The 27993-nt window shown below is 48.5% G+C and overlaps 1 protein-coding gene across 1 annotated transcript in view; it reads left to right on the top strand.

The window, feature by feature from the left end:
- Positions 1–27993, top strand: part of Fbxo10 (F-box protein 10) — a 51376-nt gene that overhangs the window by 9376 nt on the left and 14007 nt on the right. The window contains exons 2-5 of the mRNA XM_051157529.1: positions 13177–13767; positions 15823–16656; positions 24089–24238; positions 26154–26290. Coding sequence (XP_051013486.1) covers positions 13177–13767; positions 15823–16656; positions 24089–24238; positions 26154–26290 — 1712 coding nt within the window. The remainder of the gene's footprint in view (positions 1–13176; positions 13768–15822; positions 16657–24088; positions 24239–26153; positions 26291–27993) is intronic.

Raw genomic sequence — 27993 nt, 5'->3', positions numbered from 1 at the left:
TTAACTAATTAATATGTATACAGTGCTCTGCCTGCATGTACATTTTCAGGCCAGAAGATAGCATCAGATCATATTATAGATGGTTGTGAGCTACCATGTGGTTGCTGGGAATTGAACTCAGGACCTCTGGAAAAGCAGGAGTCAGTGCCCTTAACCTCTGAGCCATCTCTCCAGCCCCCATTATGCACTCCTTATAGGAGTCATTTCACCATGATGTATAGAACTTTTTGTGCAGGGACTCAAGGTAGCTCCCCAAATTAACTCATGGCTCTGGCCAGGGTGTCCGTGGGAACCAGCTGGCTTTTCTGGCTGACCCTGGGCGGGTCCGAAGCTTAGCTGCAGGCTTCCCCTCAGGGCTCTTACTGACTTCCCTGCAAATGGTCTTCCATTCCTTGGCTGTCTCACTCCCATCCACTTTTCAGGTGCTTACTCACTCAGGAAGCTGGCTTGCTGTCCTTGTCCTCTCCTCTCCAGCGGTGACTTGCGCGAGTCTCTTCTCAGGCTCACTTCCTTCGTATATCTGTAAATGGCAGCAGTGCTGCTTCCAGTCAGTGCTTCTCAAGCTTAGAGTCCACATACGTTCCTTGGGGGTCTTGTTAAAATGCCGTATCTGGGGCTGGGAAAGATGGCTCAGCAGTTAAGAGTCTCACTGTTCTTGGTTGGGGGTGGCAGCAGATGCCTATAATCACAGCACTCAGGAGGCAGAGGCAGGCAGATCTCTGAGCTTGAGGCCAGCCTGGTCTACAGAGGAAGTGTCAGTTTGGATCAGAGAGAACCTGTCTTAAAAAAAAAAAAAACTCTAAAAATAGATAATAAAGTACTTGCTACTCTTGCAGAAAATCCCTGATTTGAGTCCCAGCAGCACACAGCAGCTTGCAACTAATTCCAGGGGGATCTGACACCCTCTTCTGGCCTCTGCAGAAACCTTCATTCATGAGGCATACATTTATACAAACACACACACATACACAGGTAAAAATACATCTTTAAAAATGCTATATCTGGCGCGTGCCTTTAATCCCAGGGCTCGGGAGGTAAAGGCAGGAGGATAGCTGTGAGTTCGAGGCCAGCCTGGTCTACAGAGTGAGTCTAGGACAGCCAAGGCTACACAGAGAGACCCTGTCTCAAAAAACAAAACAAAACAAAACAAAACAGAAGTTCCCTCTGATCTAGTAAGTATGTGATGGCACCCGACACTTAGTGTTCTAACAAACCTCTAAATTCTGGAAACACTTTTTAAGAATTGTGTCACTTTGGAAAATGGTGAAATAATACATTGGAAAAAATAACATTTTCTTTGAGACAGGCTGTTGCTTGGATGTAGCTTAGGTTGGCCTAGACCCTCTGACCACCCTCCATCCTCTCCTGATGGTATTTCAGGTGTATCTGACATCCCAGCAGGTTTCTAGTCTCACAACAAGGTTTGCTCTTCAGACACTGACTGCTTTTCCACTTACGCTGTGTTTTGTTTTGGTTTTGTGACAGATAGCACGGTTTTGGCTAGAGGGGATATTGCTGTTATTTTCCATAGATGAGTCTTTGTCTTCTGCAGGATAGGGGAGCAGGACCCTTACCTCCTTCCCCATTAAACTGTGAAGTCTACCACATGGTCTTAGACATGGTGAGTGTTGAACACATACTTAGGTTTTATTTCCTTGTTACACACACACATACACAGATATGTGTGGTAGTATGTGGTAGTGGGGAGTCTGTGGTAATGAGTTGAAGTCTCAGCCATGTCAGTCTGGTAATGACTTATTCATCCGGTGTCAGGCCCCCGTCACAGGCTAGGCAGAGCTCTAGCCAGATTACACACAGTGATTCGGCCTTCCTGTACTCCGGGAAGATTGGGAGGAGGAAAAGTCTCTGGATGGTCTGTTTTGGTGAGTGTCAGGCTAGGTGGGCATGCTGGGGTCAGGCAACAGTATTGAGGCTGGGGCTGACAGACAACAAAACCCCCGAGCAGAGCCTTCAGTCTAGCACTCACCATGGGGAGACCACTATAGAGCTCCAAGGATGTTCTGTTCACTCTCCCTGTCCTCTGGAGCCCTGGACTATTGCACGTCCAGCTGTACCTGTTGGACTGGCTGAGCGCTTGCTTGGTCACACCAGACTTTCTCAGCCGTTATCTTATGCCAGGTCTCTAGTCAAGGGCACTTCCCTAGAGACCTGAGGGCCTGTCTAAAATAGTGCCTAGCACACATGCACACAGGAAACTCCTGCGTCATTTGTAGCATTTGTGTTAGCATTTGCTTCCTCTCTTGCCTGTCTCTGAGGATAGCGACTTTGTCTTCTTTCTTGCTTTTCAGTACTGGGAATAGTGCTTAGCTCATAGTAGGCAATCAAATATTTGTTAGCTAAACACCATTTTTCTTTAGAAATTGTCAAAACCTGTACAGTGTGGCAGAAGAGCCCTTTGGTGAGAGCTGTTAGTCTCAGTTCAGAGGTGGGGAAATAGGCACAGAGAGGCCCAAGGGCTTGCTTACAGCCACAGTGCTGGGAAGTGCGTGCTTGCTTGCTGAGAGCTGAGTCCTGTGGGCTCACCCCTCCCCAAGAGGAAGGCCCTGCCCCTCCTACTGAGGTTGGGGATACCTCATTTAGTGGGAGGGTGGGAGAGACCATTGAGACCCCGAGATCACCTCTTAGGAACCTGTTAAACGGGGAGTTGCTGGGGGCCTACCTCAGGACCTAACTTTCCCATACATTGTTTTTTGTTTTTTTCAAGACAGAGTTTCTCTATGTAGCCTTGGCTGTCCTGGACTTAGTTTTAGACTAAGCTGGCCTTGAACTCACAGAGATCCACCTGCCTCTGCCTCCCAAGTGCTGGGATTAAAGGTGTGCGCCACCACCGCCTGGCTGTTTTTCCAATTCTTTTTTTTTTTTTTTTTTTTTTTTTTTCTTTCTCGAGACAGGGTTTCTCTGTGTAGCCTTGGCTGTCTTGGACTCACTTTGTAGACCAGGCTGGCCTCGAACTCACAGCGATCCACCTGCCTCTGCCTCCCGAGCGCTGGGATTAAAGGTGTGCGCCACCACGCCCGGCTTGTTTTTCCAATTCTTACAGACGTCATGCTATAGGCCCACAGGCCCTGGGGATGGTTGTTGCTTTTTTAATTCCAGTGCTCAGAAGTCTCAGTGGCAAAAAGAAAAGGCAGAACTTGTAGCACACACTTAAAAAAAAAAAAACAAAAACACAAAACTGTTACCTAGTTAGGGAAATTCCCCTGTTGCTTGGATCCCCGAGGACTGAGATCACGTAAATAAGAGCAGATAGAACAACAGGGAACAGATAGCGGAAAAAAAGGAACCCCTTACCTGAGCTCAGAGGGAGGGATCCTGAGGGGAGAATTTCTGACCGCAGCCTCCTTCTAGCCCCAGACCCCTGGAATTGGGGACACAAGTGACTCTGCAGGAAGGATGGAAACTGGCTGGCTCTTGAGAGGCCAGTAGCTAGATAGATTTTTTGCTTCCTGAACCCACAATCCAAAGCTTTGGTGCGTGAGGTGTAGTCTTTGCCTGTTTCCATTGCTCTAACAAAATATTTGAGCACAGAAGAGAAAAGAGAAAAAGCAGCCGGGCGGTGCTGCAAGCCCATAGTCCCAGCACTCAGGCAGAGGCAGGTGGATCTCTGTGAGTTGGAGGCCAGCCTGGTCTAGAGTAAGTTCCAGGAGAGTTGGGACTACACAGAGAAACTCCATCTCAAAAAACCAAAACAAAACAACAACAAAAACAAAAACAAGCCAGGCATGGTGGTGCTCACCTTTAATTCCAGCACTTGAGAGGCAGAGGCAGGAGGATTGCTGTGAATTCAATGCCAGGATGGTCTACAAAGCGAGTCCAGGACAGCCAAGGCTACACAGAGAAAACCTGTCGTGAAAAAACAAAAACAAAACAAAAAAAAAAAAAAAAAGAAAGAAAAAGAAGAAAAGAAAAGAAAACAAGACAAGACAAAAAACCAACCCAAACCACCAAAACAAACAAACAGCAAAACAAACTTCCTTAGCTGAAGTCTTAAGAGCACATGGGATTCGCTGTAGTCCTAGCTATTTTAGAAGCTGAGATGAAGTTCAATTGAACCCAAGAGTTCAAGATTACATTGGTTATTTTTTGGTTTTGGTTTTGGTTTTTTCGAGACAGGGTCTCTCTGTGTAGCCTTGGCTGTCCTAGACTTGCTTTGTAGAACAGGCTGGCCTCAAACTCACAGCAATCCATCTGCTTCTGCCTCCCAAGTGCTGGGATTAAAGGCGTGCACCACCATGCCGTCTTCAAGGTTACCTTCTATAACACAGCAAGACCCTATCTCAAAAAGAAAAAAGAAAACAAAAGAAAAAAAAACAGAAAGAAAGAAAAGAAAAGAAACAAAACAAAGAAAGAAGACATTAAATCTAAGAGCACAGTGTTGGCATATAGGAAAGGTCTCTTGTTCCATGATAAATCGGCAGAGGATAGTGACTAGTGACTAGTGACTAGTGACCTGCCACTAACGCCCTCGTGGGCATCCTGTTCTTACAGCCTCATCTAATGGTACCTAAAGGCTCCCCAAAGCACCTTCAGATGACCCTCACATATGACTTTGGAGATTAAGTTTCTAACACGTAGATTGTTGGCAGGCACACTCAAATCACTACAGATGACTTTCCCCCAAACCTGCCAGCTAGCCCCACTGTCTGAGAGGAAAACATCATCACTTAATCTTTGCAGAGCCTCCCTTGTTCACTGTTCCACTTGCCCTACCTCTTCTGGGTCTCCATAAAAGTCATCTCCAGAGGGTCAGGCCACGCTCCTCCTGGGAAACCTGCACTAGAGTTCCAGCTCCAGTCTGTGGCTCAGGGTAGAGATGGAACGTTCCAGTATGGAACGTGGAAGAGTGTAGACCCGAGTGGCTCCAGGGAGGCAGACGTGCAACCAGCTGAGGAAATCATTAGGAGTTAGACACCTGCTCAGTGTTGAGATGAGCACTGCAGGCCCTGGGGACACCCACGGAATGGGCCACGCCAGGCGCCTTGAGAGCACATTGTTTCCGAGTACAGTTCCTCACGTTGTGGTGACCTCTAACCGTAAAATTATTTTTTTTTTAATATTTTATTTAGCTTTAATCTATGTGCATTGGTGTGAAAGTGTCAGATCTTGGAGTTACAGATAGTTGTGAACTGCCATGTGGGTGCTGGGAATTGAACCCGGGTCCTTTGGAAGAAGAGGCAGTGCTCTTAACCACTGAGCCATCTCTCCAGCCCCATAGAATTATTTTTTAAGATGTATGTATTTATTATTATTATGTATACAGTATTCTGCCTGCATGTATGACTGCAGGTCAGAAGAGGTTATCAGATCACATTATAGATGGTTGTGATGGGAATTGAACTCAGGACCTCTGGAAAAGCAGTTAGTGCTCTTAACCACTGAGCCATCTCTCCAGCCTCCCATAAAATTATTTTAATTGATACTTTATAACTGTAGTTTTGTTACTTTTACAACTCATAATATGTATATCTGGGTTTTCTGACGGTCTTAGGCGCCCCCTATGAAAGAGTCATTCTACACACCCTGCCCCTGCCCAAGAGGGTCTCTGTGGCCAATCTTAGCTACTTTGTGGGTTCTTCTTCCCACTCGTTATCCTCCTAGTTTTACCAGTTGTAGAGGAATGTTAATTCAGAACAAGGCTGTTCTGGCAAGACATCACATCCATCTAGGTCTGTGTGATCGGCTGGAATACAGATCTGAGTTCAAGGCCAGCCTGGTATAGAGCAAGTATCAGGTAAAGAAAAGCTTAGGTCCAGGCGTGGTGGTACATGCCTTTAATCCCAAATGAGGTAAAGCTAGTTTGCAGAAGGAAGCACCCGTGTTTGAAAGTGATGTCTAATTGGATGGCAGAAAAGGTGATGAATCAGAGAAGATTTGACGGAATAGGATATGCCCAACTCTCATGAGAAGAGAGAGGAGAGGGAAGCTACTTAATGGAGCAATGTCAGCTGGGAAAAGAGTTTGAGACAGCACAACTGAGTTGGGCCAGCCAGCTCCAGAGAACAAGAAAGGGTGAGCTTATTAAGCAGTGAGTCTCAGAGGCTGAAAGCGTTCTAGGCCTGGGTTAGATTGTACAGAGGCTAGAAGCTTCCAGGACTAGGCCTAGGTTAGCAGAAGGAGGCAGCAAGCCTCCCAGACAACAACTGAGCCAGAAGAATACAAGTTCCTTTTACATATGGTACCCAATGTAGGGCTCAAACCCACCACCCTGAGATTAAGAGTCACATGCTCTACTGACTGAGCCAGCCAGGTACAACGCCCTATCACTAGACAGGAAAGAAAGGATAGAGGAGAAAGAGAAATAGAGATACCTGAATCTAATTTCTTTCTTCTTGTTTCTTCTTTGAGCATACTTACTAACAAACTGCAACTAACCCCACTGAATGACCAAAACCCACCCACCCCCACCTCTTGTGGCCCTAGCACTTATAAACCCTCTGAAAAGTTCCCAGAATTCCAAACGTCACACAACTACAGAAACTATCTGCAGCTGGGAAAGCCATGCCTCTGCTGGAGCACGAAGCAAATCACACTCAGCTGCTACAAAGCAGCCCAATATCCCATACCTGGGATTAAAACAAAAGCATATTCTTATGATGTTTCTGTGTTTTTTTGGGGGGGGGTTGTTTTTAGATTTATTTATTATTATGTATACAGTGCACTCGCGGGCCAGAAGATGGCATCAGATCACATTATAGATGGTTGTGAGCCACCATGTGGTTGCTAGGAACTGAACTCAGGACTCTGGAAGAGCAGCTCTTAACTGCTGAGCCATCTCTCCAGCTCTATCTTTGTGTTTTTTAAAGAAACCAAAATTCCAGAATTATCACTGCAGGTCGAGACTCACAGAGACTCGCTGCTGCTCTGGGGCTTCCCGAGCTCGGCTGGTTGGGCTTCTTGGCATCTTTATTAGCCCTGGCTTCTTGGCATCTTTATTCAAAGATTTTTTTTTTTTCCGAGATAGGATTTCTCTGTGTAACCTTGACTGTCCTGGATTCACTTTGTAGACTAGGCTGGCCTCGAACTCACAGCGATCCGCCTGCCTCTGCCTCCCGAGTGCTGGGATTAAAGACATGTGCCACCACCGCCCGGCTTCCCTCAAAGATTTACCGAGACAGTCTCACTCTATAGATCAGGCTGTCTTTGAGCTCAAAGAGATCCTCCTGCCTCTGCCCCCTGAGTGCTGGGACTAAAGGCATGTACCATTCCTCCAGGATTTTTACTTTTTGGCTCCTTGTTTGCATTATTACTGGAAGAATTTCTGTGTAGAAATTACCTAGATCAGTCTCATTAGACGTGGAAGGGGGTTCTCAATGCTGTGTTTATATGGTAAATTTACATCCAGTCGTGGAAAGAATTATTTACCTGAAAATTAGGGCAAGGACTTGATGGAGAGTCACCTCAAGTGTAAAAGGAACAAGTTCCTTGTGTTGGCTCAGTTCCTGGCTCAGTTATTGTCTGGGAGGCTTGCTGCCTCCTTCTGCTAACCTAGGCCTAGTCCTGGAAGCTTCTAGCCTCTGTACAATATAACCTAGGCCTAGAATGTTTTCAGCCTCTGAGACTCACTGCTTAATAAGCTCACCCTTACTGGTTCTTACTCAGCTCTGGGCTGGCTGGTTCAACTCAGCTGGTCTTGATCAAACTCTTCTCTCAGCTGACTTAGTTAATCTGGCTTCTCTCTCAGCCCAGAATTGCTCTGCTCGGCTTCAAACTAACTCAGCAATCTGCTCTAACTTTCTGGCTTCTCATTTTCTGGCTTGATCTGTCTTCACCTGAGTTCTGTCTCTGCAACCTATCTCTCTATCACTGTCCTGGTAAAAAACTGCCTCCTCTCTCTGTAAAACTGCATCTTAAGTAGCTTCCCTCTCCTCTCTTCTTCTGAGAGTTGGGCAGATCCTATTCTGTCAAATCTTCTCTGATTTTATGCCACTCAGACATCACTTTCAAACATGGATGCTTCCTTCTGCAAACTAACTTTACCTTTATTGTTTGAGATTAAAGGCATGTACCGCCACGCCTGGACCTAAGCTTTTCTTTACCTAATACTTGCTCTATACCAGGCTGGCCTTGAACTCAGAGCTGATTGCCTCTGTCTCCTGGATTAAAAGCATGTTTGTATTCCAGCTGGATCACACAGACTTAGAAGGTCTTTGGATGTGATGTCTTGCCAGAACAGCCTGGTTCTGAATTAACATTCCTCTACAATAACTAGTGTAATAAGCTTGTGCTTTGTGCTCAGTTTTAGATTGGTTTTGCTGTAGCCTTTGAATTGTGGTCTAGGGACATTCTTTCTTAACAGGCTGCTATCATAATGTTGAAAAAACCCATTTGGGACAGAAATTGGCGTGTTAGGTCTATAGTATATCAGATGGGTCACACAGTGGGTTGCCTGTGTCAAACACTTTTATAGTAAGCTAGGTTTAAGCTGTGCTTAGCCTGACAGTGGCTATAGTTTGGGTAGTTATAACTTGGATGTCTTTTAACATCACTCCTAGGAATGGGATACTAGCAATCGATCCTGGGGAGACCCTCATGGACAGATGTGAAAAGCTATCTCAATTAGTATTAATCTCTCACTCTGGAGTACCTGCCTGCTGTCTTTTGTAGAAGTAAAGGACCCTGTGGACAAGACGTCTTGGGAGGTACACGCCTAGGGTGTGGCAAAAGGACAGTACACAGTGCGCTCAGGAGAACCAGCATGAGAAAGCGGGACATGGGGACAAGGAACACAGGGCTGTAGAAATAGGTCCATGCCCCGAGGAAGCATGAAAAGATGTGTCCTCTAGATGCTGCAGTCGGACCTGGCTTCCGACAGACGGACGAGCTCAGGCTCTGGGGATGTTTGCCTGTTTCATATGAGGAATGCATGGGGGCGCAGTAGCTCTGAGGCTCCCAAACTGAAGGCACAGACAGTAAGGGAAAGTGAAGTGGGCAGCAGCTAGTCATGTCTTGGAAATGAGCTCTTACAGGAAAAGAGAAAACATGAGAAAGATAAACAGTGGGGAGCCGAGCGGGTGTGGCAGGGGAATCCCTTAAGTGGGAGGAGGAGACGGAATTGGAGCTGGGAAGCTGAAAGTGTGAATGAGGCCTAGGCTGAAGAAATGTAAATGTGTGATCCCAGCCACATGAGGGCGTGAGGCAGGAGGCTGCAAAGTGAAGGCCTGCTTGGGCAGTTTAGTGAGATCCTGTCTCAAAATAAAAAGCAAAAAGAAGACTTGCATCAAAGCTCAGTGGTAGAGTGTTTTCCTGGCATGTGTGAGGCCCTGAGTTTGACACTCAGTCTGAGAGAGGGAGGGAGGGAGGGTGGAGGAGAGAGGGAGGGAGGGAGGGAGAGAGAGAGAACGTTGGTATTAATAACAGAAATTGGATGTGGTCAGCTTATGCCAAAAGAAGAGTGTTTGTTTGTTTGTTTGTTTGTTTATAACAGACTCTTGAAGCACAGGCTGGCCTTGAACTCCTGATACTCCCAAGTGTTTGGATTAGAGATGTGGGTGAGCATCCCCCACATCAATCTGCTAGAGGGATGTGGACTCTGTTAGAGGGGGGAGGAGCTTAGAGACGGGTCCCCCGCCTTTCAGTGCTCTCCCTGGCTCACTGTCTCAGAGTAGCTCATCTTCCACTTCCTGCCTCCCCCTCCCATGGGAAATGATCACCAGCACCTGCTCCGCAGGGTTTGGCTTGGAAAGAGGTGGTTGGTGTCAGCTGCTGTGCATCCAGAGAGGGTCTCTGTGGCCCAGCTGTATTGGCTGCATCAGGCAGGTGCAGCCAGAGGGCTGGCCTGTGTCCTGTGCTTTTCTTCAGAGACCCCTGCCTCTGTAATCACATGGTATAAACTGTTGCTAAGGGGGAAGAAAGCAGGGAAGCAGCCAGTGGGGCAGCCAGCCCAGTCAGGACATTAGGGTTACATCAGGGACCAAACCCCGCACAGTCTTTCTTAGGGAAACAACAGCAGTTAGTTGAGTTGGGAAGGATAAGAGAAAGACAAGTAGACATTGAGTTTTCACTTGTGTCTAGGACCATTGCAGCTAAAGGTGGCGCTCCCTATATGATCCAGACTCTTTTAGGTAGATCCCAGGGGCAGTTCAGGGAGCTGGATTCCGTCCTTCTGGGATACAGGGTCCTTCCTCGCCTCCCCTTTCTGCTCACCATCTTCACAGTTCATCTTTACTCCTTTCTGCATGGTGGTTATACTTGCAGTGATTTGAATGAGATTCCCAGTCTGGTGGCGCTGTTTGAGGAGGCTTAGGAGGTGTGGCCCTGTTGGAAGACATCACCGGAGGGGAGCTTGAGAATAAGACAGCAGTGCTCAGGACTGTTGAGACCCTTCAGAGGGGAAGGGCATTAGCACCTGGGCTAGCTGCCTTTCTGTGATACCTCAGTGAAGATCGTGGCTGCTCCTGTTAGGATGGCCCATTGGGCTCCATTTACAGAGTCTAATGGCTTTTCTGGTCCACATGGAACCTGCTTGTACTCCAAGCTGTGAGCCGTCAGCTGTTCCTGCCCCTTGCCTACCTGTTTGCCCATCATGGAAGTGATGACCTCTTACCCTCTGCAACCTTTCTTTTGTTGTTTTGTTTTGTTGGTTTTTTTTAGAGACTGAGTTTCTCTGTGCAGCCTTGGCTGTCTTGGACTCACTTTCTAGACCAGGATGGCCTCAAACTCACATCAATCCACCCGCCTCTGCCTCCCGAGTGCTGGGATTAAAAGCGTGCACCACCACACCCGGCTCTGGGACCTTCCTTTTATCAGTTGCCTTGGTCATGATGTCTTACCACAGGAAGAGAAAGGCAGCTAATACACAAGTTGGTACCATTGCTGTGACAGACCTGACCGTGTTGTTTTTTTTTTTTTTTTTTAGGAATGTGGAAGCCATTTCCATTCTTCCTCAAAGCATCACATTCTCCTCCCTGGACCTTACAGATTTGTAGCCATATCACAATACCAAATGCATTTAGTCCAGTTTCAAAGGCCCCCATAGCCTTTCAGTTCTCAACACTGTTTAGAAGTCCAAAGCCTCTTCTGAGAGTCAAGGCACTGTCTTAATTGTAACCCCCTGTAAACGCCAATTACACACTTCCAACATACAGTGGCACTGAATGTACACAGCTGTTCCAGAAGGGAGGGGAGGGGGCATAGTAAGGAGATACTGCGCCAAAGCAAAATAGACTCCAAATCTTGTAGCTGCATGTTCCGTGTCAAAGGGCTTAGATGGCGCCATCCTTCCTGCTTTGCTGCTTGCAATGATACCACAAGGTTTTCTCCACAAGGTGGGCACTCTGGTTGCCAGGAGTTCTGGGATCACGTTCTTAGAGCACCTGACTGAAGAGAGTGGAAACTAACCTGCTAATGGCAGGTGTTAGGTGAAAATCCCCAAGGAGTCCATGTTAGTGACGTCTCTTGTCATTCTGACTAAACACCTCATAGAAACAACGGAAGAGGAGAATTACTGACTTGGGCTTATGGTTTCAGAGTTGATAGTTGCTTTTAACTATATGTGTTTGGGCAGAGTATTAAAACAGAGAAGAGTATGTGGTAGAACAGGTTTTGTTGTTTGTTTGGGTTTTTTGGTTTTTTTGGGTGTGAGGGGCACAGGGTCTCACTATATAGCCCCGTCTGTCCTGGAACTCACTATATAGACCAGGCTGGCCTCCAAGTCAGATGTGCTTGCCTCTTGAGTGCTGAAATTAAAGGCATGCACTACCACACATGGCTCATAGAACAGATCCCCTGCCCCCCAATTCAGAGTTTCTTTGTGTAACAGCCCTGGCTGTCCTGGAACTCGCTCTGTAGATCAGGCTGGCCTCAAACTCAAAGAGATCCACCTGCCTCTGCCTCCCGAGTGCTGGGATTAAAGGTGTGCGCCACCACTCCCAGATAAGCAGTTTCTTTTTTTATATATAATTTATTTAATTTTATTCTATATGCGTGGGTGTGCAGGTGTCAGAATGCCTTGAACTGGAGTTACAGACACTTGTGAGCTGTCATGTGGGTGCTGGGAATTGAACCTAGGTCCTTTGGAAGAGCACACAGTGCTTTTAACCATTGACCTATCTCTCCAGCCCTGAACAGATCTTTTTTTAAGGAAATATATTTATTTTTTCAGGCGTGGTGGTACATGCCTTTAATTCAGCACTTGGGAGACAGAGGCAGGTGGATTGCTGTGAGTTCAAAGCCAGCCTGGTCTACAAAGCAAATCCAGGATAGCCAAGATAACACAGAGAAACCCTGTCTTGAAAAACATATATATATTTAATGTATGTGTATATGCCGTGTGAGTGCAGGTGTCTATGGAACACCCCCCTGGGGTTGGGATTACAGGTGGTTGTCAGCCACATGCTATGGGTTTTGGGAACTGAACTCAGGTCCTCTGGAAGGGCGGTAAGCAGTTTTAACTGCTGAGCATCTCTCCAGCCTAGGACAGGTCCTTTACCTCATGGCATATGGAAGTAAAGAGTAAAACCAGATGGGACCAGGGCAAGATTCAGCTCCAAGGCCAGGCCAGCAGGCCCTGCTTCCTGAAGTTAGGCCCTGTCTTTCACTGCTCCCTGATAACACAGTTGTATTATGACTCTATCAAGGGATTAACTAACACATGGGAGCCTTCCTGATCTTATCTCAGGAACTGTGTCATAGATTCACCCAGGCGTGTGCTTCACTAATCCCCTGCGTCTTTCCTAATCTAACCGAGCGAACAATCAGAATTAGCCATCACAGATTCTGATCGAGGAAATGGAGTCTTCTGATTGGCTGAGCCTTGTTCACTTGCTCATCCCTGGGATAAGGAGGTGTTATTTATTTATTTATTTCTAATTAATTAATTAATTTTTTTTTTAATCTATGTTCTGCCTGCACACCAGACGAGGGCGGCAGATCTCATTATAGATGGTTGTGAGCTACCATGTGGTTGCTTGGAATTGAACGCAGGACCTCTGGAAGAGCAGACAGTGCTCTTAACCACTGAGCCATCTCTCCAGCCCTTATTTATTTATTTTTAAAAAGGAACAATAAAAGGGTAATAGACAAATTCTTTTGGGATTTCGGATTTAGCTCAGTGATAGAGCTAAGGCCCTGGGTTCGGTCCTCAGCTCTGGGGCGGGGGGGGGGGGGGGGGGAGACACACACCCACACACAAAATCTTTGTTTATGTCTTTCTTCCAGGTGATCATGGAAACAGGTGGCCTCCCCCTGGAGCTGTGGCGTATGATCTTAGCCTACCTGCACCTGCCTGACCTGGGCCGCTGCAGCCTGGTCTGCAGGGCCTGGTACGAGCTGATCCTCAGCCTTGACAGTACCCGCTGGCGGCAGCTGTGTCTGGGCTGCACCGAGTGCCGCCACCCGAACTGGCCCAACCAGCCGGATGTGGAGCCGGAGTCCTGGAGGGAGGCCTTCAAGCAGCACTACCTGGCTTCCAAGACCTGGACCAAGAACGCGCTGGACTTGGAGTCCTCCCTTTGTTTCTCTCTGTTCCGCAGGAAGAGGGAGCGGCGCACCTTGAGCGTTGGGCCAGGCCGTGAGTTTGACAGCTTGGGCAGCGCCTTAGCCATGGCCAGCCTCTATGATCGAATTGTGCTGTTCCCAGGGGTGTACGAGGAGCAAGGGGAAATCATCCTGAAGGTGCCAGTGGAAATTGTGGGCCAAGGGAAGTTGGGTGAGGTGGCCCTGCTTGCCAGCATTGACCAGCACTGCTCAACTACACGCGTGTGCAATCTCGTCCTCATGCCAGCCTGGTTCTCACCGATCATGTATAAGGTAGGTACGCGTCAGATGCCATCCAGTCCTGACCCACAGCCTTGGCCTCATTAGTGCCTTTCCCTTTTTGCACATACTTCTGAGAACTGAACTGGCTGAGAAGTGGGCACACAGGCCAGTAGAATCCAGAATTATGATTTGTACTTTGGTTCCTTCGAAGCTGTATTAGAAATGAGATGTGGGCTAAGGACCAAAGGTTTTCTACCTCTTTGATTCCTTCTTTTTTGTTTTGTTTTGCTTTGTTTTTCTAGACAGGCTCTCTCTGTGTAGCCCTGGCTGTCCTGGACTTGCTCTGTAGACCAGGCTGGCCTCGAACTCATAGCGATCTGCCTGCCCCCGCCTCCCGAGTGCTGGCATTAAAGGTGTGCACCACCACGCCCGGCTACCTCTTCTATTCCTAACTGGATCAACTAGAGCACCGAGTAGGGCAGTGAGGTGTCAAAGTGTGCAGCCTGGTGACAGGATGTTAGTTGAGCAACACGCCCAGAGAAGGGCAGAGGCCCTCAGCTCCTGAATCCTCATCCTGTGCAGGAGTCACTCTTTCTCAAAGGTACCTGGAGGGAAAGTCAGGGGACATTAGTATCCATCAGCACAGACAGGTCACCTTCTCCACCAAGTGTGTGGAGGAGCTGGTGGTCCTGCAGAACAGCATTGAGCCTGGCCATTGGCTAGAAATGGGCCTGTTAGAGCCAGCAACAAGCCCTCATCATTATTATAATAACCAGTACCTCACTGACCATTCGTGTGACACTCAGTATCACCAGTGTGTGTTCTACAGCCACACCTCACTTCCTGTCCCCTACAGCTTGAGAGGAAGTCGCATCACCTGGCTTTATAGATGAGAGAAGCTGAGGCCCAAAAATAAATAACGTCATAACCAAGGTTTCAGGCAGAGTTTGGGCCCAAAGCCTTATCAATAACCAAGATAACCTTCCGTCTGAGCAGACATCTGTGGTGACCAGTAGCTGTGGCTCCGTTGGACTGGCTAGGGGCATTAGAAGTCAGAACTGCAGGCTGGAGAGATGGCTCAGTGGTTAAGAGCACTGACTGCTTTTCCAGAGGACCTGGGTTCAATTCCCAACACCCTCATGGCAGCTCACAACTGTCCATAATTCCAATATCTGACATCCTCACACAGATAAGACATGCAGATAAAACACCAATCAATGCACATAAAATAAAAATAAATAAATTATTTAAAAAAAAGAAGTCAGAGATCCCAGTAAGTTTCCCAGGTGGGTAGTTAGTGAGGTTAAAGCTAAATCCAGGCCCTCTGATTTATAAAACTACACTCCTCCAAAGACTGGGGAGCCCAGGAGCCCACTCTTTAGGTCCGGTGTTTCCTAAGGGCTGATGGGCATCCCTGTGCTGGTCTGCAGACCTGGAGGTAGTTTGCTTCTGGAAACCAAGTTCCAGACCCTTCCTGCCTTGACATCCATCGGCTCCTAGAAAAAGTGCTCATTGAGTCTCTGCTGCGGCCTCAGAAACTCAGCTGTCTCCTCGGGACACAGGCCCAGCGCAGGCTTGTCTGTAGTCAGCCCTCTGGCTTAGTGCTTCACATATGTGAGTGCTAGGTCTATGATGGTCTTTCAGCTTGTAAGCAGGAACCGCCTTGCCCAGAGTCCTGCTGTGGGGTGCGGCTTTCTCTTCCACTGTCCCTTAGAATGAGAAGGATGCAACAATTGGCAGTTTTTCCTTTGCCCCTTTGATGTGGACCTGTGGCCCAGTTCCTCTGAGTGGCAGCTGGACATCCCAGGCTTTTTTGTCTTTCGAGACAGGGTTTCTCTGTGTAGCCTTGCCTGTCCTGGACTTGCTTTGTAGACCAGGCTGGTCTTGAACTCACAGCGATCTACCTGCCTCTGCCTCTGCCTCCCTGAGTGCTGGAATTAAAAGCGTGTGCCACCACTCCCAGCTTGACAACCCAGACTTTTAAAGAAAGGGAGGCGGTGAAACCAAGGGCCTTTCTGCCTCTGCCCTCCTTGAAGAGTAGCTCAGGCGATGACCATAAAAGCAAAGTGTAGGCTGCTGACATGTCTTCTCCTTCTTGTCCCCCAGACCACGTCAGGTCACATCCAGTTTGACAACTGCAACTTTGAGAATGGGCACATCCAAGTTCATGGCCCAGGGACCTGCCAAGTGAAATTTTGTACCTTCAAAAACACGCATGTATTTTTGCACAATGTGCCCTTATGTATGTTGGAAAACTGTGAATTTGTGGGCAGCGAAAACAACTCTGTAACTGTCGAGGGCCACCCGTCAGCAGATAAGAACTGGGCCTACAAGTACCTGCTGGGACTTATCAAGTCATCTCCTATCTTGCTCCCTGCCGAGGACAATGAGTTTTTAATGTCCTTGGACTTAGAGAGCCGGGACCAGGCCTGGAGTCAGAGGACCTGTGACATTGTCATCGAGGGCAGCCAGAGCCCTACAAGCCCAGTCTCGAGCTCTCCAAAGCCAGGCTCCAAGACCGGCTCCCAGGAGGTGGAGGTGGGCAGCGATGGGGAGAGAGTGGCCCAGACTCCCGACAGCAGCGATGGTGGCCTGAGCCCCAGCGGCGAGGATGAGGAGGACGAGCAGCTCACTTACAGACTGTCCTACCAGGTTCGGGGCCCACGCCCTGTCCTGGGTGGCTCCTTCCTGGGCCCTCCACTGCCAGGAGCGTCCATCCAGCTGCCCAGCTGTCTAGTGCTGAACTCGCTGCATCAGGAGCTACAGAAAGACAAGGAAGCCATGGCGCTAGCCAGCTCCGTGCAGGGCTGCCTTATCCGCAAGTGCCTCTTCCGAGACGGGAAGGGTGGCGTCTTCGTCTGCTCTTATGGCCGAGCCAAGATGGAAGGAAACATCTTCCGGAACCTAACTTACGCGGTGCGGTGTATACACAATAGCAAGGTACTGTCCCGAGGACCCACACCTCACCGAGTGACTTCCTGTCCCCCATCTGACTTGGATAAGACAAATGTCTTCCCGTTTCCCAGAAAAAGAAATAGAGGCCCAGAGAGGAAAGGAGTCTCACTCAGGGCATTGAGCACGTTTGAGACAGAGCCCAGGTCTTGCTCCTCAATTCACGCGTGTCATTCTGCTTCTCATACATGTTTCCTAGGTGTTTGTAGAAGAAAAGAGGTATTTTTTTTAAAGCATGGATAAGATTTAGCTAGACATGTTCACTGCCTTCATTTTATTTATTTATATTTTTTAAAGATTTATTTATTTATTATTATGTATACAGTGCTCTGCATGTCAGAAAAGGGCATTAGATCACATTATAGATGATTGTGAGCCACCATGTGGTTGCTGGGAATTGAACTCAGGACCTCTGGAAGAGCAGTCAGTGCTCTTAACTGCTGAGCCATCTCTCCAGCCCTGCCTTCATTTTAGACTCCAGCTGAAAAGGGTTTCTGCAGCCACAGGTGTCTGAGCTGAGTAGGGGGTGTGGTGCAAGTGAGTCGTCTGTGATGGGAAAGGGGGAACATTCCAGAAGCAAGTATATCCCGTGCTGGGCTGTTTGTGAGGTTGGTTCACCGTGGGGCTGGAGAGGTGGCTTCGTGGTTAAGAGCACTTGTTACTCTTCCAGAGGACTCACATTTGGTTTCCAGCACCTACACGGTGGCTTACAGCCATCTGTAATGGCAGTTCCAGGAATCTGAAGCCTCCTCTGAGCCCCATGGGCACCAGGCATGCACATACAAGCATGCAAGCAAAACACTCATACACATAGAATGAAATAAATCTTGAAACACTTTAAAGATAAATCTGTAGCTGGTAAGCAGGAACCGCCTTGCCCAGAGTCTAGAAAGGCAGACTTCACAAAAGAGCAGCCCACCAGCCCCCAGTGAGTTACTCTCTTGAAAGTAAAGTCACACCGAGGGCTGTGGGACAGCCTCCATATCCACAAAGGGTTTTGAAGGGCGAGCAGGCCACGCAGAGGGAAGCATCGCAGTGCCGTGGGCTTGGGGCTCTGATCTCCTTCATCTCACTGTGAACTGCCTGCACTTGTATGTCGTGGGCGGGAGTGGCCCAGCATGGCTCCTCTCAGTGAGGTCTGGGGGCCTGGTGCCATCACCTTAGCAGAAGTGCTCAGGAAACTAGCAAGCATTGCACAGAGTCCAGTATGGGGCTTAAAGGCATCTAGAATGGGTATTTACAGTCATATTTAATTGTATGTAACCAGGCCCATGTTTTTCTTGGTTTAGTGCTTTTGGTTTTCCCGAGTGGGTTTCTCTCTGTAACAGAGCCCTTGCAGTGCTGAAACTCACTCTGCAGACCAGGCTGGCCTTGAGTTCAGCAAGAGATTCGTCTGCCTCCCGAGTGCTGGGATTAAAAGTGTATGCCACCACACCCAGCGTCTAGGCCCACTTCTATGGACAACTTTAGCTGGCGTTGCCATGAAAACACAAGATTATACTATATTATAAGCAGGAAATTGTTTTTTTTTTTTTTTTTTTAAAGGACGAGTGCCTAGAATGATGGTGCATATCAGAAATCCTGGTACCCGAGAGGCTGAGGCAGGAGGACCACCACAAAGCTCAGGGAGGCCTGGGCTACATAGTGAGGCCTTGTCTCAAAAGGAAGCAAACTCGGAGGGAGGCTAGTTCATCTCCCTGGGTACCGTGGTGAGAGCATCAGGTCTGCGCCCTCAGAGAGGCCGTTTCTCTTCAGGCAGTTATCGAGGGCGTGGCTGTTGCGTGAAGGCTGGCTCTGCTGCCCATGCTTCCTTGAGGGATGGGTGGTGGAGGTGATCAGCAACAGCTACACGTGGAGAGGACTAGCTTGGTCACGGTGGTGACCAGCACTCAGGGGGCTATGGTGGGAAGAGACAAGGCCACGGCCAGTCTAAGCTGTGGGGCTGAATCCTAACCTTAAAAAAAAAAAAAGAAAAAAGAAAAGAAAGAAAGAGGGAAGAGAAAGGAGGAGAAGTAACCCTGGTTTGTAGCAGGTACATAGTAAGCCTTTTAAAAGGCAGTGACAGTCCAGTTGAGAGGTTCTCTGATAGATTGCCAGGGGTGTGGCCCAGGAACCCAGAAGTGAGGGTACCTGGCCCAGCCTCAAGGCATCAGCGCAGATCTCCTAAAGGAGCGCCATTGGCTCAGACTGCAGGAGCAGTAAGAGTTGGCAGGTAAAGACTCACAGTACAAGAAGTGAGTGAGAAGGCCTAGAGTCACACACTCGGAGTCGTGGGTTCCTCAGCAGCCCCAGTGGGAAGGAAGCGTGCCAGGTGGAGTCTGGAGAGGGAGGCAGGTGGCACTGCAGCGGTTGGAATTCTGGAGCGTGGCTGAGAAGCACGGAGGCACCTTGCGGTCAGGTCTGCCTCAGGAAGCTCACTCTGGGGGCCCAAAAGATGGAAGGGAAGGGAACAAGGCTGGAAGGAAGGAGGGAAGTAACTATGGTCCAGAGATGGGGTGGGAGCTGGGCGTGGTGGTGCACGCCTTTAATCCCAGCACTCGGGAGGCAGAGGCAGGCGGATCACTGTGAGTCCAGGACAGCCAAGGCTACACAGAGAAACCCTGTCTTGGTGGGGGGGAGGGAGCGCTGTGGGAAGGAATAACCAAGAACTTGAACTTGAAGCCTAGATTTTTAGCCTGTTTGCACAAGGCAGTGGAGGAAGCGAAAGACGAGCTTAGCTCTGGGCATGCTGAGTTGGAACACTTAATGACATTCAGGCTGGAGTGTGGAGGTGTATGCCGACTTGCTGGGCACCTGTGGGCACTGTCGCTGTGCATGCGAGCTGTGGTTGGGAACATGAGCAAGGACAGACAGGAACTCACACAGCCTTAACTGTAGCCACATTCGGCAGGAGTAATGTGGCCAGAGGGTCCTTGTTAGTTTCTAGCAAGAAACCTGGAAACTGATTTTCAGGGATTTCAGGGAAAACTGATTTCAGGGAAAAAAAAAAAAAAAAATTCAACATGTGTTTGGAAGTCACCATTTATGGCCACAAGCTGGGGTTGTAGGTAGGAGGGTGGGGTTGCCAGGTAAGTTCCTGAGTTGGGGGGTGGGGTTGGTTGAGGTCGTGATAGCTGGCCAGAGGGCTCCCACTTCCCTGGCTCTAAAATATCCCAGCAGGATGACAGGTGGCAGAGTGGCCTGGTTGCTTGGGACAGCATGAAGCCAGTGTTTTGTGTAGGCTGTAATTCCTAGTTGGAAGTTGGGTATACTGCGGTTGGAAATGGGCACACCTTTGTGGTCTTCCGGGGGTCAGACTTGGCAGGAATCGAGCTGGTGTGGGTGATGGTGGCATTGGGGACTGGCCTCTGGATTGTTACTTTGCACCTGCTCCTCCCAGAGGTCCCCCTCTGCTGTCACCCTCCCACTCCCTGCAAGTGACTGCTCAGGAGAGCCTGGCCGTGACAGAGGTCTCTCTTGCTGTGCCTCATCCTGGTCTGGGTAGGCAGTATGTTCAGGTTTGGGAAAGACCCTGTGTGTCATCCTTTCTCACCCCTAGCACTAGGGCCTTTCCTCACGATCTGGGCCCAAGCTGAGTCTCCTCCAACCGCTTTCAAGTTACAGACAGGGCCTTGAGTCCTAGGCCACCTGTCACCAAAATATCCCTGGGGCATTTGTTAAAATATTTGGGTTCTTGAGTTTGTGTGAAAGTCAGACCCCACTCTCCACTCATTGGCTAGTTCTGGGTAGGGGTTTGAAGTTTACTGCACGTATTGTCCTTGGCTGGTGCCATAGTTTGAGCAGGACCATGTCCCCTGGATGGGGAGGCCTGGTGGCACTCAGAGGAAGGATAGCAGGCTACCAAGAAGAGACTTGATACCCTATGAGCATATACAGGGGGAAGAGGTCCCCCTCAGTCACAGTCATAGGGGAGGGGAGTAAGGAGAAGGTGGGAGGGAGGGAGAAATGGGAGGATACAAGGGATGGGATAACAAGATGTAATATGAATAAATTAATAAAATATATTTTAAAAATTCCATTTAAAAATGAAAAAAATATTTGGGTTCTTGTGTCCCAAACAAAGGATGGAACCAGGGACACATAGTTGGACATAAAAAGTATATGCTCCAGAAGTGCTGGGCCAAGACCACGAGAGTCTTGATAGGTTGTTTCGTGTAGCCCTGCCTCTCCCATCTCTGTGTGGTGGGGTGTTTCTTGAGTACATTCTGTTGTATGAACCCCAAGTGGGGAAGGGCGACCAGTCTTTGTCAGCCAGCTGCCATACCCAGGGGTAAAGCTGGCTTTTGTTTTCCTGTTCTTCTCATCCCTAAGGGTCCTGGGGTGTGTTGACCTTACCCCACTACTTAAGGCAAGTTCTGTGGAAAGCTAGTCCACAGCAAGTGTGCCATCTAGTTTTCTGTCCACTTGACACAAGCTAGAGTCATCAGAGAGGAGGGAGCCTCAGATAATAAAATGCCTCCTCAGGTTGAGCTGTTGGCAAGTCTGTAGGGCATTTTCTTAATTAGCAATCGATGAGAGAGGGCCCCGCCTACTGTGGGTGGTACCATCTCTGTGCTGCTGGTCCTGAGTTAGACAAGAAAGCAGGCTGAGCAAGCCATGGGGAGCAAGCCAGTAAGCAGCACCCCTCCACGGTCTCTGCATCAGCTCCTGACTTCAGGCTCCTGCCGTGTTTGAGTTCCTGTCCTGGCTCCCTTCAATGATGGACTATAGTGTGGAAGTGTAAGCCAAGTAAACCCTTCCCTCCCCAACTTGATTTGGGGTCATGATGTTGTCACAATGGGCAAGCTACCTTACTCTGAGGGTTAGCCCTTGTTTGCCCCAAGCCTGTCCTGTTCTGTTCTACTGTGGTAGAGTTTGTGAGACACAATCTTACTGTGTAACTACAGCTGCTCTCCAGTTCATAGAGATCCTCCTGCCTCTGCCTCCCAAGTGCTGGAATTACAAGGGTGTTCATTCCTCCACACCCAATTCTGCTAGAATTGTACTGTAATGATAATTTGTCTTAATATACAATTATTTTAAACAATATGAGTGTGTTTATACTTGTTATATATAAGAAATTACAGCAGGTAACACATTTTAAAAAATATGTGGGAGCTACATTGTTTAAAGAAACTTTTTGGGGGGCTTTGAGACAGGGTCTCTCTGTGTAGCCCAGGCTGTCCCAGACTCACTCTGTAGACCAGGCTGGTCTCGAACTCACAGAGATCCACCTGCCTCTGCCTCCCGAGTGCTGGGATTAAAGGCATGCACTACCACGCCCGGCTTTAAAGAGATTTCATAACATCTAAATTCCAGGCACTTTCATTGAAGTGTTAGTAGCTTTTGCATACCAGTGACTACACAAGAAAGACTCATAGTTAACAAGAGCAGGCTTTTAAAAGCAAAAACGGGCTGGAGAGATGGCTCAGAGGTTGAGGGCACAGACTGCTCCTCCAGAGGTCCTGAGTTCAATTCCCAGCAACCACATGGTGGCTCCCAACCATCTATAATGTGATCTGATGCCCTCTTCTGGCCTGCATGTGTACAAGCAGGCAGAGCACTGTATTCATAATAAATAAATAAATCTTAAAACAAAACAACAACAAAAAAACCAGAAGAAAAAAAAAAACCCCAAATTTGTATGTGTGTGCACATGAGTTCATGTGGGGTATATGTGCAGATGTGGGTTGAACTCGGGCCCTTTCTTTCATGCAGCAAGCGCTTCACTGACTCAGCCATTTCCCCATCACTTCACTTTAAAAAAATTTTTTTTCCTTAGCTAATATTTGCTTCCTGCTTTTCTTTTGTTTGAGATCTCACCACATAGCCCAGGCTGACCTCCAGTCTCCCAGCTTTCTTCCCTGCCTCCCCAGTGCTAGGATTAAAGCAGGCGTCCCCATACTCAGCTTTAACAAAATAATACTTTTTAAATTAAGAATTGGCTTTTGGGGGGCTGGAGAGATGGCTCAGAGGTTAAGAACACTGTCTGCTCTTCCAGAGGTCCTGAGGTCAATTCCCAGCAACCACATGGTGGCTCACAACCATCTGTCATGAGACCTTCTTCTAGCCTGCAGGTGTATATGCAGGCAGAACATTGTATACATAATAAATAAATCTTTAAAAAATAAAAAAGAGTTGTCCTTGGGCCAGAAGTGGTGGCACATAGCTGCAGTTCCTGGTACCTGAGAGTCAAGAATAGCCATGAGTTCAGGTGAGGGGTGTGTCTCTGTGACAGAGTGTTGCCTGGTAGGTGCAAGGTCCTCATTTGAGCCTCAACACTGCAAGAATAAAACAGTAGGTCTTGGTTTCATAAATAGCAGGGAGGAGGTGAGGAGAGCCCTTAGGCACTGTCCTGAGCACTGCTGTGTGATCAGCACTGCTGTGGGCAGGTGGGTTTTGGTGAAGGTTCAGGGGGAGGTACAGCTCTGGAACGGATTGCATTCGGAGTTACCGTGGGTAGGGACGTGCCTTGGTAGTGTGCATGAAATGCCAGGTTCGATCCACAGCACCGTATGCTGTATGGTGGTGCAGCTCTGCTATTCCAGGGCTAGGGAGCCAGAAACAGGCGGGTCCCTGGAGCCCAAGGCCACTGTTGGCTACAGAATGAGTCTGAGGTCAGCCTGGGCTCCATGACACTTTCAAAATGGACCTCAAGAGCATGAAGTTCAAAGACCACTTGGCCTGTGTCTCTTCATCCCAGCATCTAGTCATGAGGCTTCTGGGACTTAGTTAAGACCCAGCATGAAGTAAGGAGCCTACAGGGCAGGGCCATACTAGATAAGGGAGGCTGTGTCCTCTGAAACAGAGAGTGGGAAGATGGGGTGCACAGAGAGATGCTCACCCCTTTAACCAACTGAGAACTGTTGGATCCACTTGGGATGGAAAAGACTTGCATGTTTTTCTTATAGAGCTTATTATTATTACTATACATAGTGTATGTATGCATGTGTAAGTGTGTGCATGCATGTGTGAGTGTGCGTCTGTGTTCCTGCAGGTGTGTGCAGGCGTGTATGAGTGCGTGTCTGTGAGTGTGTGAATGTGTACATGTGTGCGTGAGTGGGTGAATGTGGGTGAATACGTTCATGAGTGTGTGTGTGTAGGTGGGTGGGTGGGTGTGTTTGTGAGTGTGTGTGTGTGCGTGCGTGTGTACACACACACCACAGCATGGGGGTGGAGGTCAGAGGACAGCTTTGGGGAGTTGGTTCTCTCCTTCCACTATTTGGGCCTTAGGAATTGAACTTAAGTTGTCAGGCTTGTGAGAAAGTACCTTTACCCACTAAACCATCTGCCCTGATAGCACTAAACCATCTGCCCTGATAGCACTAAACCATCTGCCCTGATAGCACTAAACCGTCTGCCCTGATAGCACTAAACCGTCTGCCCTGATAGCGTTTGAGCATCCTTTGACCAAAGTATTTTCCCCCTCTCTTCTGCCTAGATCGTCATGCTCAGGAATGACATCTACCGCTGCCGGGCGTCAGGCATCTTTCTCCGACTGGAGGGTGGAGGCTTGATTGCCGGCAACAACATTTACCACAATGCAGAGGCTGGCGTGGACATTCGGAAGAAGTCTAATCCACTTATCCTGGTACTCTTCCCTGCTCTGCTGCTGGTCAGCGTGGGGCTCTTGCTTTTTAGAAACCTTGTCTGAGGATGTTTAAGTATTTCAGGTTTGTGCCTGCCCATCTCTGTGTGTCCTCACAACTCTCTTCCTAGTGTATTAGCGGTGACCATGGACGGGTCATGTCCTGATCTTCACAGAGATAGGAAAAAGTCAGCCTGGACAAGGAAATTTCTCAGGGCCTCCTCAGAACACACACACACACGCTTTGAAATTGATTCTTGTAAAGAGATGCCATCTGCCCTAAATGACACATGAATCTAAAAACAAAAATCTAGTCAGTCCGTTCTTTGGAGAAAAGGACAGGTATACTTTACCCTCGGGCGGTTTTGTAGAGATGAGGGCATATGGAGTTTTCCTCTGTTTTACTATTGGGGAGTTGGTTAGAAGATACAGGCAAGGCAAATTCTCTTGCAATTCAATGTGGCCTTAAACTTACTATGTAGCTGAATCTTGAAGTCTTAATCCTCCTGCGTCTCCCTCCCAGCTGGGGAGGATTACAAGCATGGCTTATAGTTTGTGTTTTACCAGCATGAAAATTACATAAAATCCTCGAATCTAGGCTTAGTTGACAACATGCATGCTTGCAACTATGAAGTCCTGCACGTTCAGGAAGAGCCGAGAAACAAGAGGATGCCAGTTCAGTCCTGGCTCAGTGACACATGGCAGGGAGGTATGCCACATATACCTACCTGCCTCTCTAAGCTTTTCAGCCTTCCCAGGGACATCCTGTGCATCCCGTGAGCTAGGCAGCTCCTTCGGAGATCTTGAAAGAGAGCAAGAGTTAGGGAGTTTGTAGCATTGTAATCTGCTGTGCTGGTTACCTCTTAGTGTACAAAGTCAACAAGTAGTACAGCCAGGGCACGTGGGTAGGGAAAGACTTAGCAGCCATGGAGTGAGTGTGAGGGGTTTCTAAGGTGACTCTCTCCCTGCACTAAGGAGGCATGGGATTTATTCAGGGGACTTTGTAGATATTCATGGAGGAAACACTTTAGGGATGGGTGCATGCTTGGGCATGCTCAGTTAAGGATGCAATCTAGTTTAAGATCATAATTTAAGAAGAAAAGATGGGGAACACACTTTTGGATACACCTAGGCCAAGGTCATGAAGCACATATTCAACAGGTCAAAATGATGGACAGAAACACCTGGACATGCTTTGACTTTGTCAGAGTCATAGCTGAGGATAAAGGGGAAAGAAAGTACTGGAAATGTGCATTAATATAGGAATTTTCCTGTCTCAGTCAATGGCTAATAACAAGATATGTTTTTAAGTCTTTGTGACATCGTTGTTTTGTTGGTTTTGGTTGGTTGCTTTGGGTTTGAGCTTCGGAGTTTTTGAAATAGGGGCTTGTTATATAGCTCAAGCTAGCCTTGAACTTGGGATCCTTCTGCCTTAGTGCTGGGACCCCTGCTATGACCACGCTGGGCAACCTGGCACTTTTGGAAGAGTTTGTGATCTCAGCACTGGGGAAGCAGAAACAGGCCGGCCCCTGGGGCTCTTGTACTGAGTCTGTGCCCTTCCCTGAGGGGTGGGCACATAGGGCCAAGTTGGGGTGGCCTGGCTGGATGATGCTGTACTAGGGTTGGGAGGCTCTGGAGAGGCTTAGACACTGCACCGCCTCCTGCCTTGAAAAGCAGCCCAAGGCCCCACAGCCATAGCACAAGGCCCCACAGCCATAGCCCACGGCTGCAAGGAGGACTCCTTCATCCCGACATCCTGACTACTGCTTGCACGCACACACCTGGGCAAGGAAGGCAGCTAGGGAACTTTTGGTGGTGGTCTTGTAGCAGTTGTGTCCATCCTGGGACAGCTGTGAGGCCGTACTCAAGCATCCTGCTTCCTCCAGATTTGTTTCCCAAATCTCACTTTGGCTTGCAGTGCAACCAGATCCACCATGGTCTTCGATCTGGCATTGTTGTCCTTGGCAACGGGAAAGGCATCATCAGGAACAACCAAATCTTTTCGAATAAGGAAGCCGGCATTTATATCCTGTACCACGGAAACCCTGTCGTGAGGTAGGCACTACCCTGCCGCAGGCTACCCCTCCTTTGTGTATTTCTTCCATTTGAAAGCCTATTTGTTTGCTACAGCTGTGCTGCTGCCAGCAAAAGAGCCTCCATCCATAATCCCGCCCCAGGATCCCCGCTGCCCTGGGCTTCCTGTCTTCTCTCCCACTTAGCTGTGTGCAGGTGTTCTGTTTGGCAGACACTGGTGCATACTTCTAATAGAGATTACAAAGGCCAACAAGTGCCTGCTGCTCCTCAGGAACTTACTCTAGTGTGGAAGAAGACTGCTACCAAGCCTGACAAACTGAATTTAACCCCAGGGCTCACATGGTAGGAGGCGAAAACCAACTGTCGCAGGGTCTCTCTATATGTGTGCTGCGGTACATGTGGCTCAGATACAGACACACAATGAATGAGTGACTGACTGAATCAATGAATGTGTGAGCGCATGCTGTGATCGTTGTGCGCTGTAGGTCTTCAGAGGGAAGGGAGGGGCAGTGCTGGGTGTATCTGCAGTAGTGTGGGGCAGACCGAGAGGCACCATCGGTGCAGTCAGGAGGAAAGACTAAGAGCATGGAGGAAGGGCCTTTCCCTGGAAGTACCGTTCGAGTTGACTTGAGAGCTCATGCTCTGCATGCAGCAGACCCTAGAAGATTGTCTTCCACACTAAGGAAGAAGAGGAGGAAGAAGAGGAAATAGGGTAGGACTTGCACTCTTATGGAGCTGTAGCAGCCATTCCTAGGAACAGGAACAGTAAGAGGAGGGCTGGAGAAATGGCTTTGCGGTTGGGAGCACTGACTGTTCTTCCAGAGGACCCAGGTTAAATTCCCAGCACCCACATGGCAGCTCACACCTGTCTGAAACTTTCAGTTCCAACTGAAATCGTCACATAGACATACACACAGGCAAAACACTGATGCACATAAAATAATAAATAAATAACTAAAAAATAAAAGAACAATAAAAGTAGAGGTGACAGGGCAGCATAGAGCCAGGGCTCCTTAGCAAGAGCAGCAAGCGTTCAGCCATCTCTCCTGCCCTAAATCAGGGTTTTAAAATTGGGGCTGTCTCAGTAAATCATTGCCCTGTGGCACTGTAGCGTGACCTTCTTCTATACCCACGTGTTTACCTTCCGTCTTTGCCATGCAACATAAGAGTGGAAAGGAGTGGCAGAAAGCCTTGGGCTGATGCAGTCAGGCCTGTGTCAACCTAGCCAAGGAGGGTGGATTATAAGATTTGGGGCAGAAGTGTCAGCATTTTAGGAAAGCAGCTGGCAACGGTGTGTAGCAGGCATGCTCTGAGGTGCTTTCCCTTGCACTTTTCCATAGGAGTGTTTTTTAAACGTTGTTGTGTGCTTACCTGTGTCACTTGGGGAAATTCCAGGTCATATCCATGTTATTGTTGTGTGTTTTTATCTAGTTCTACTGCCTTTACACAGATAGCATCCTGTTGCTAAGAATGCTGACACAAGCATAATACACTTGTGTCATAGAACACTTGGCGTGTCCTAGGAAACCATTAAAGAGTTGTGAGTGAAGAGTCACAAGTCAGGGTTACAGTTTTTAATAACACAGTCCTCCTGAAAGGACAGACAGGGCTTTTATTCCTCCGTGTTTCTTTGGATCAGGAGGTGGGGGCAGGGGAGGGGACACAGGAGGAATCTGAAACCCCCAACCGAGGCACCACAGCACTGAGAGGTGTAGAGCTCTGGT

The sequence above is a fragment of the Acomys russatus genome, chromosome 2, assembly GCF_903995435.1.
Source record: "Acomys russatus chromosome 2, mAcoRus1.1, whole genome shotgun sequence".
In the NCBI taxonomy this organism is placed as follows: Eukaryota; Metazoa; Chordata; class Mammalia; order Rodentia; family Muridae; genus Acomys; species Acomys russatus.
This window is presented reverse-complemented; position numbering and strand designations above follow the sequence as displayed.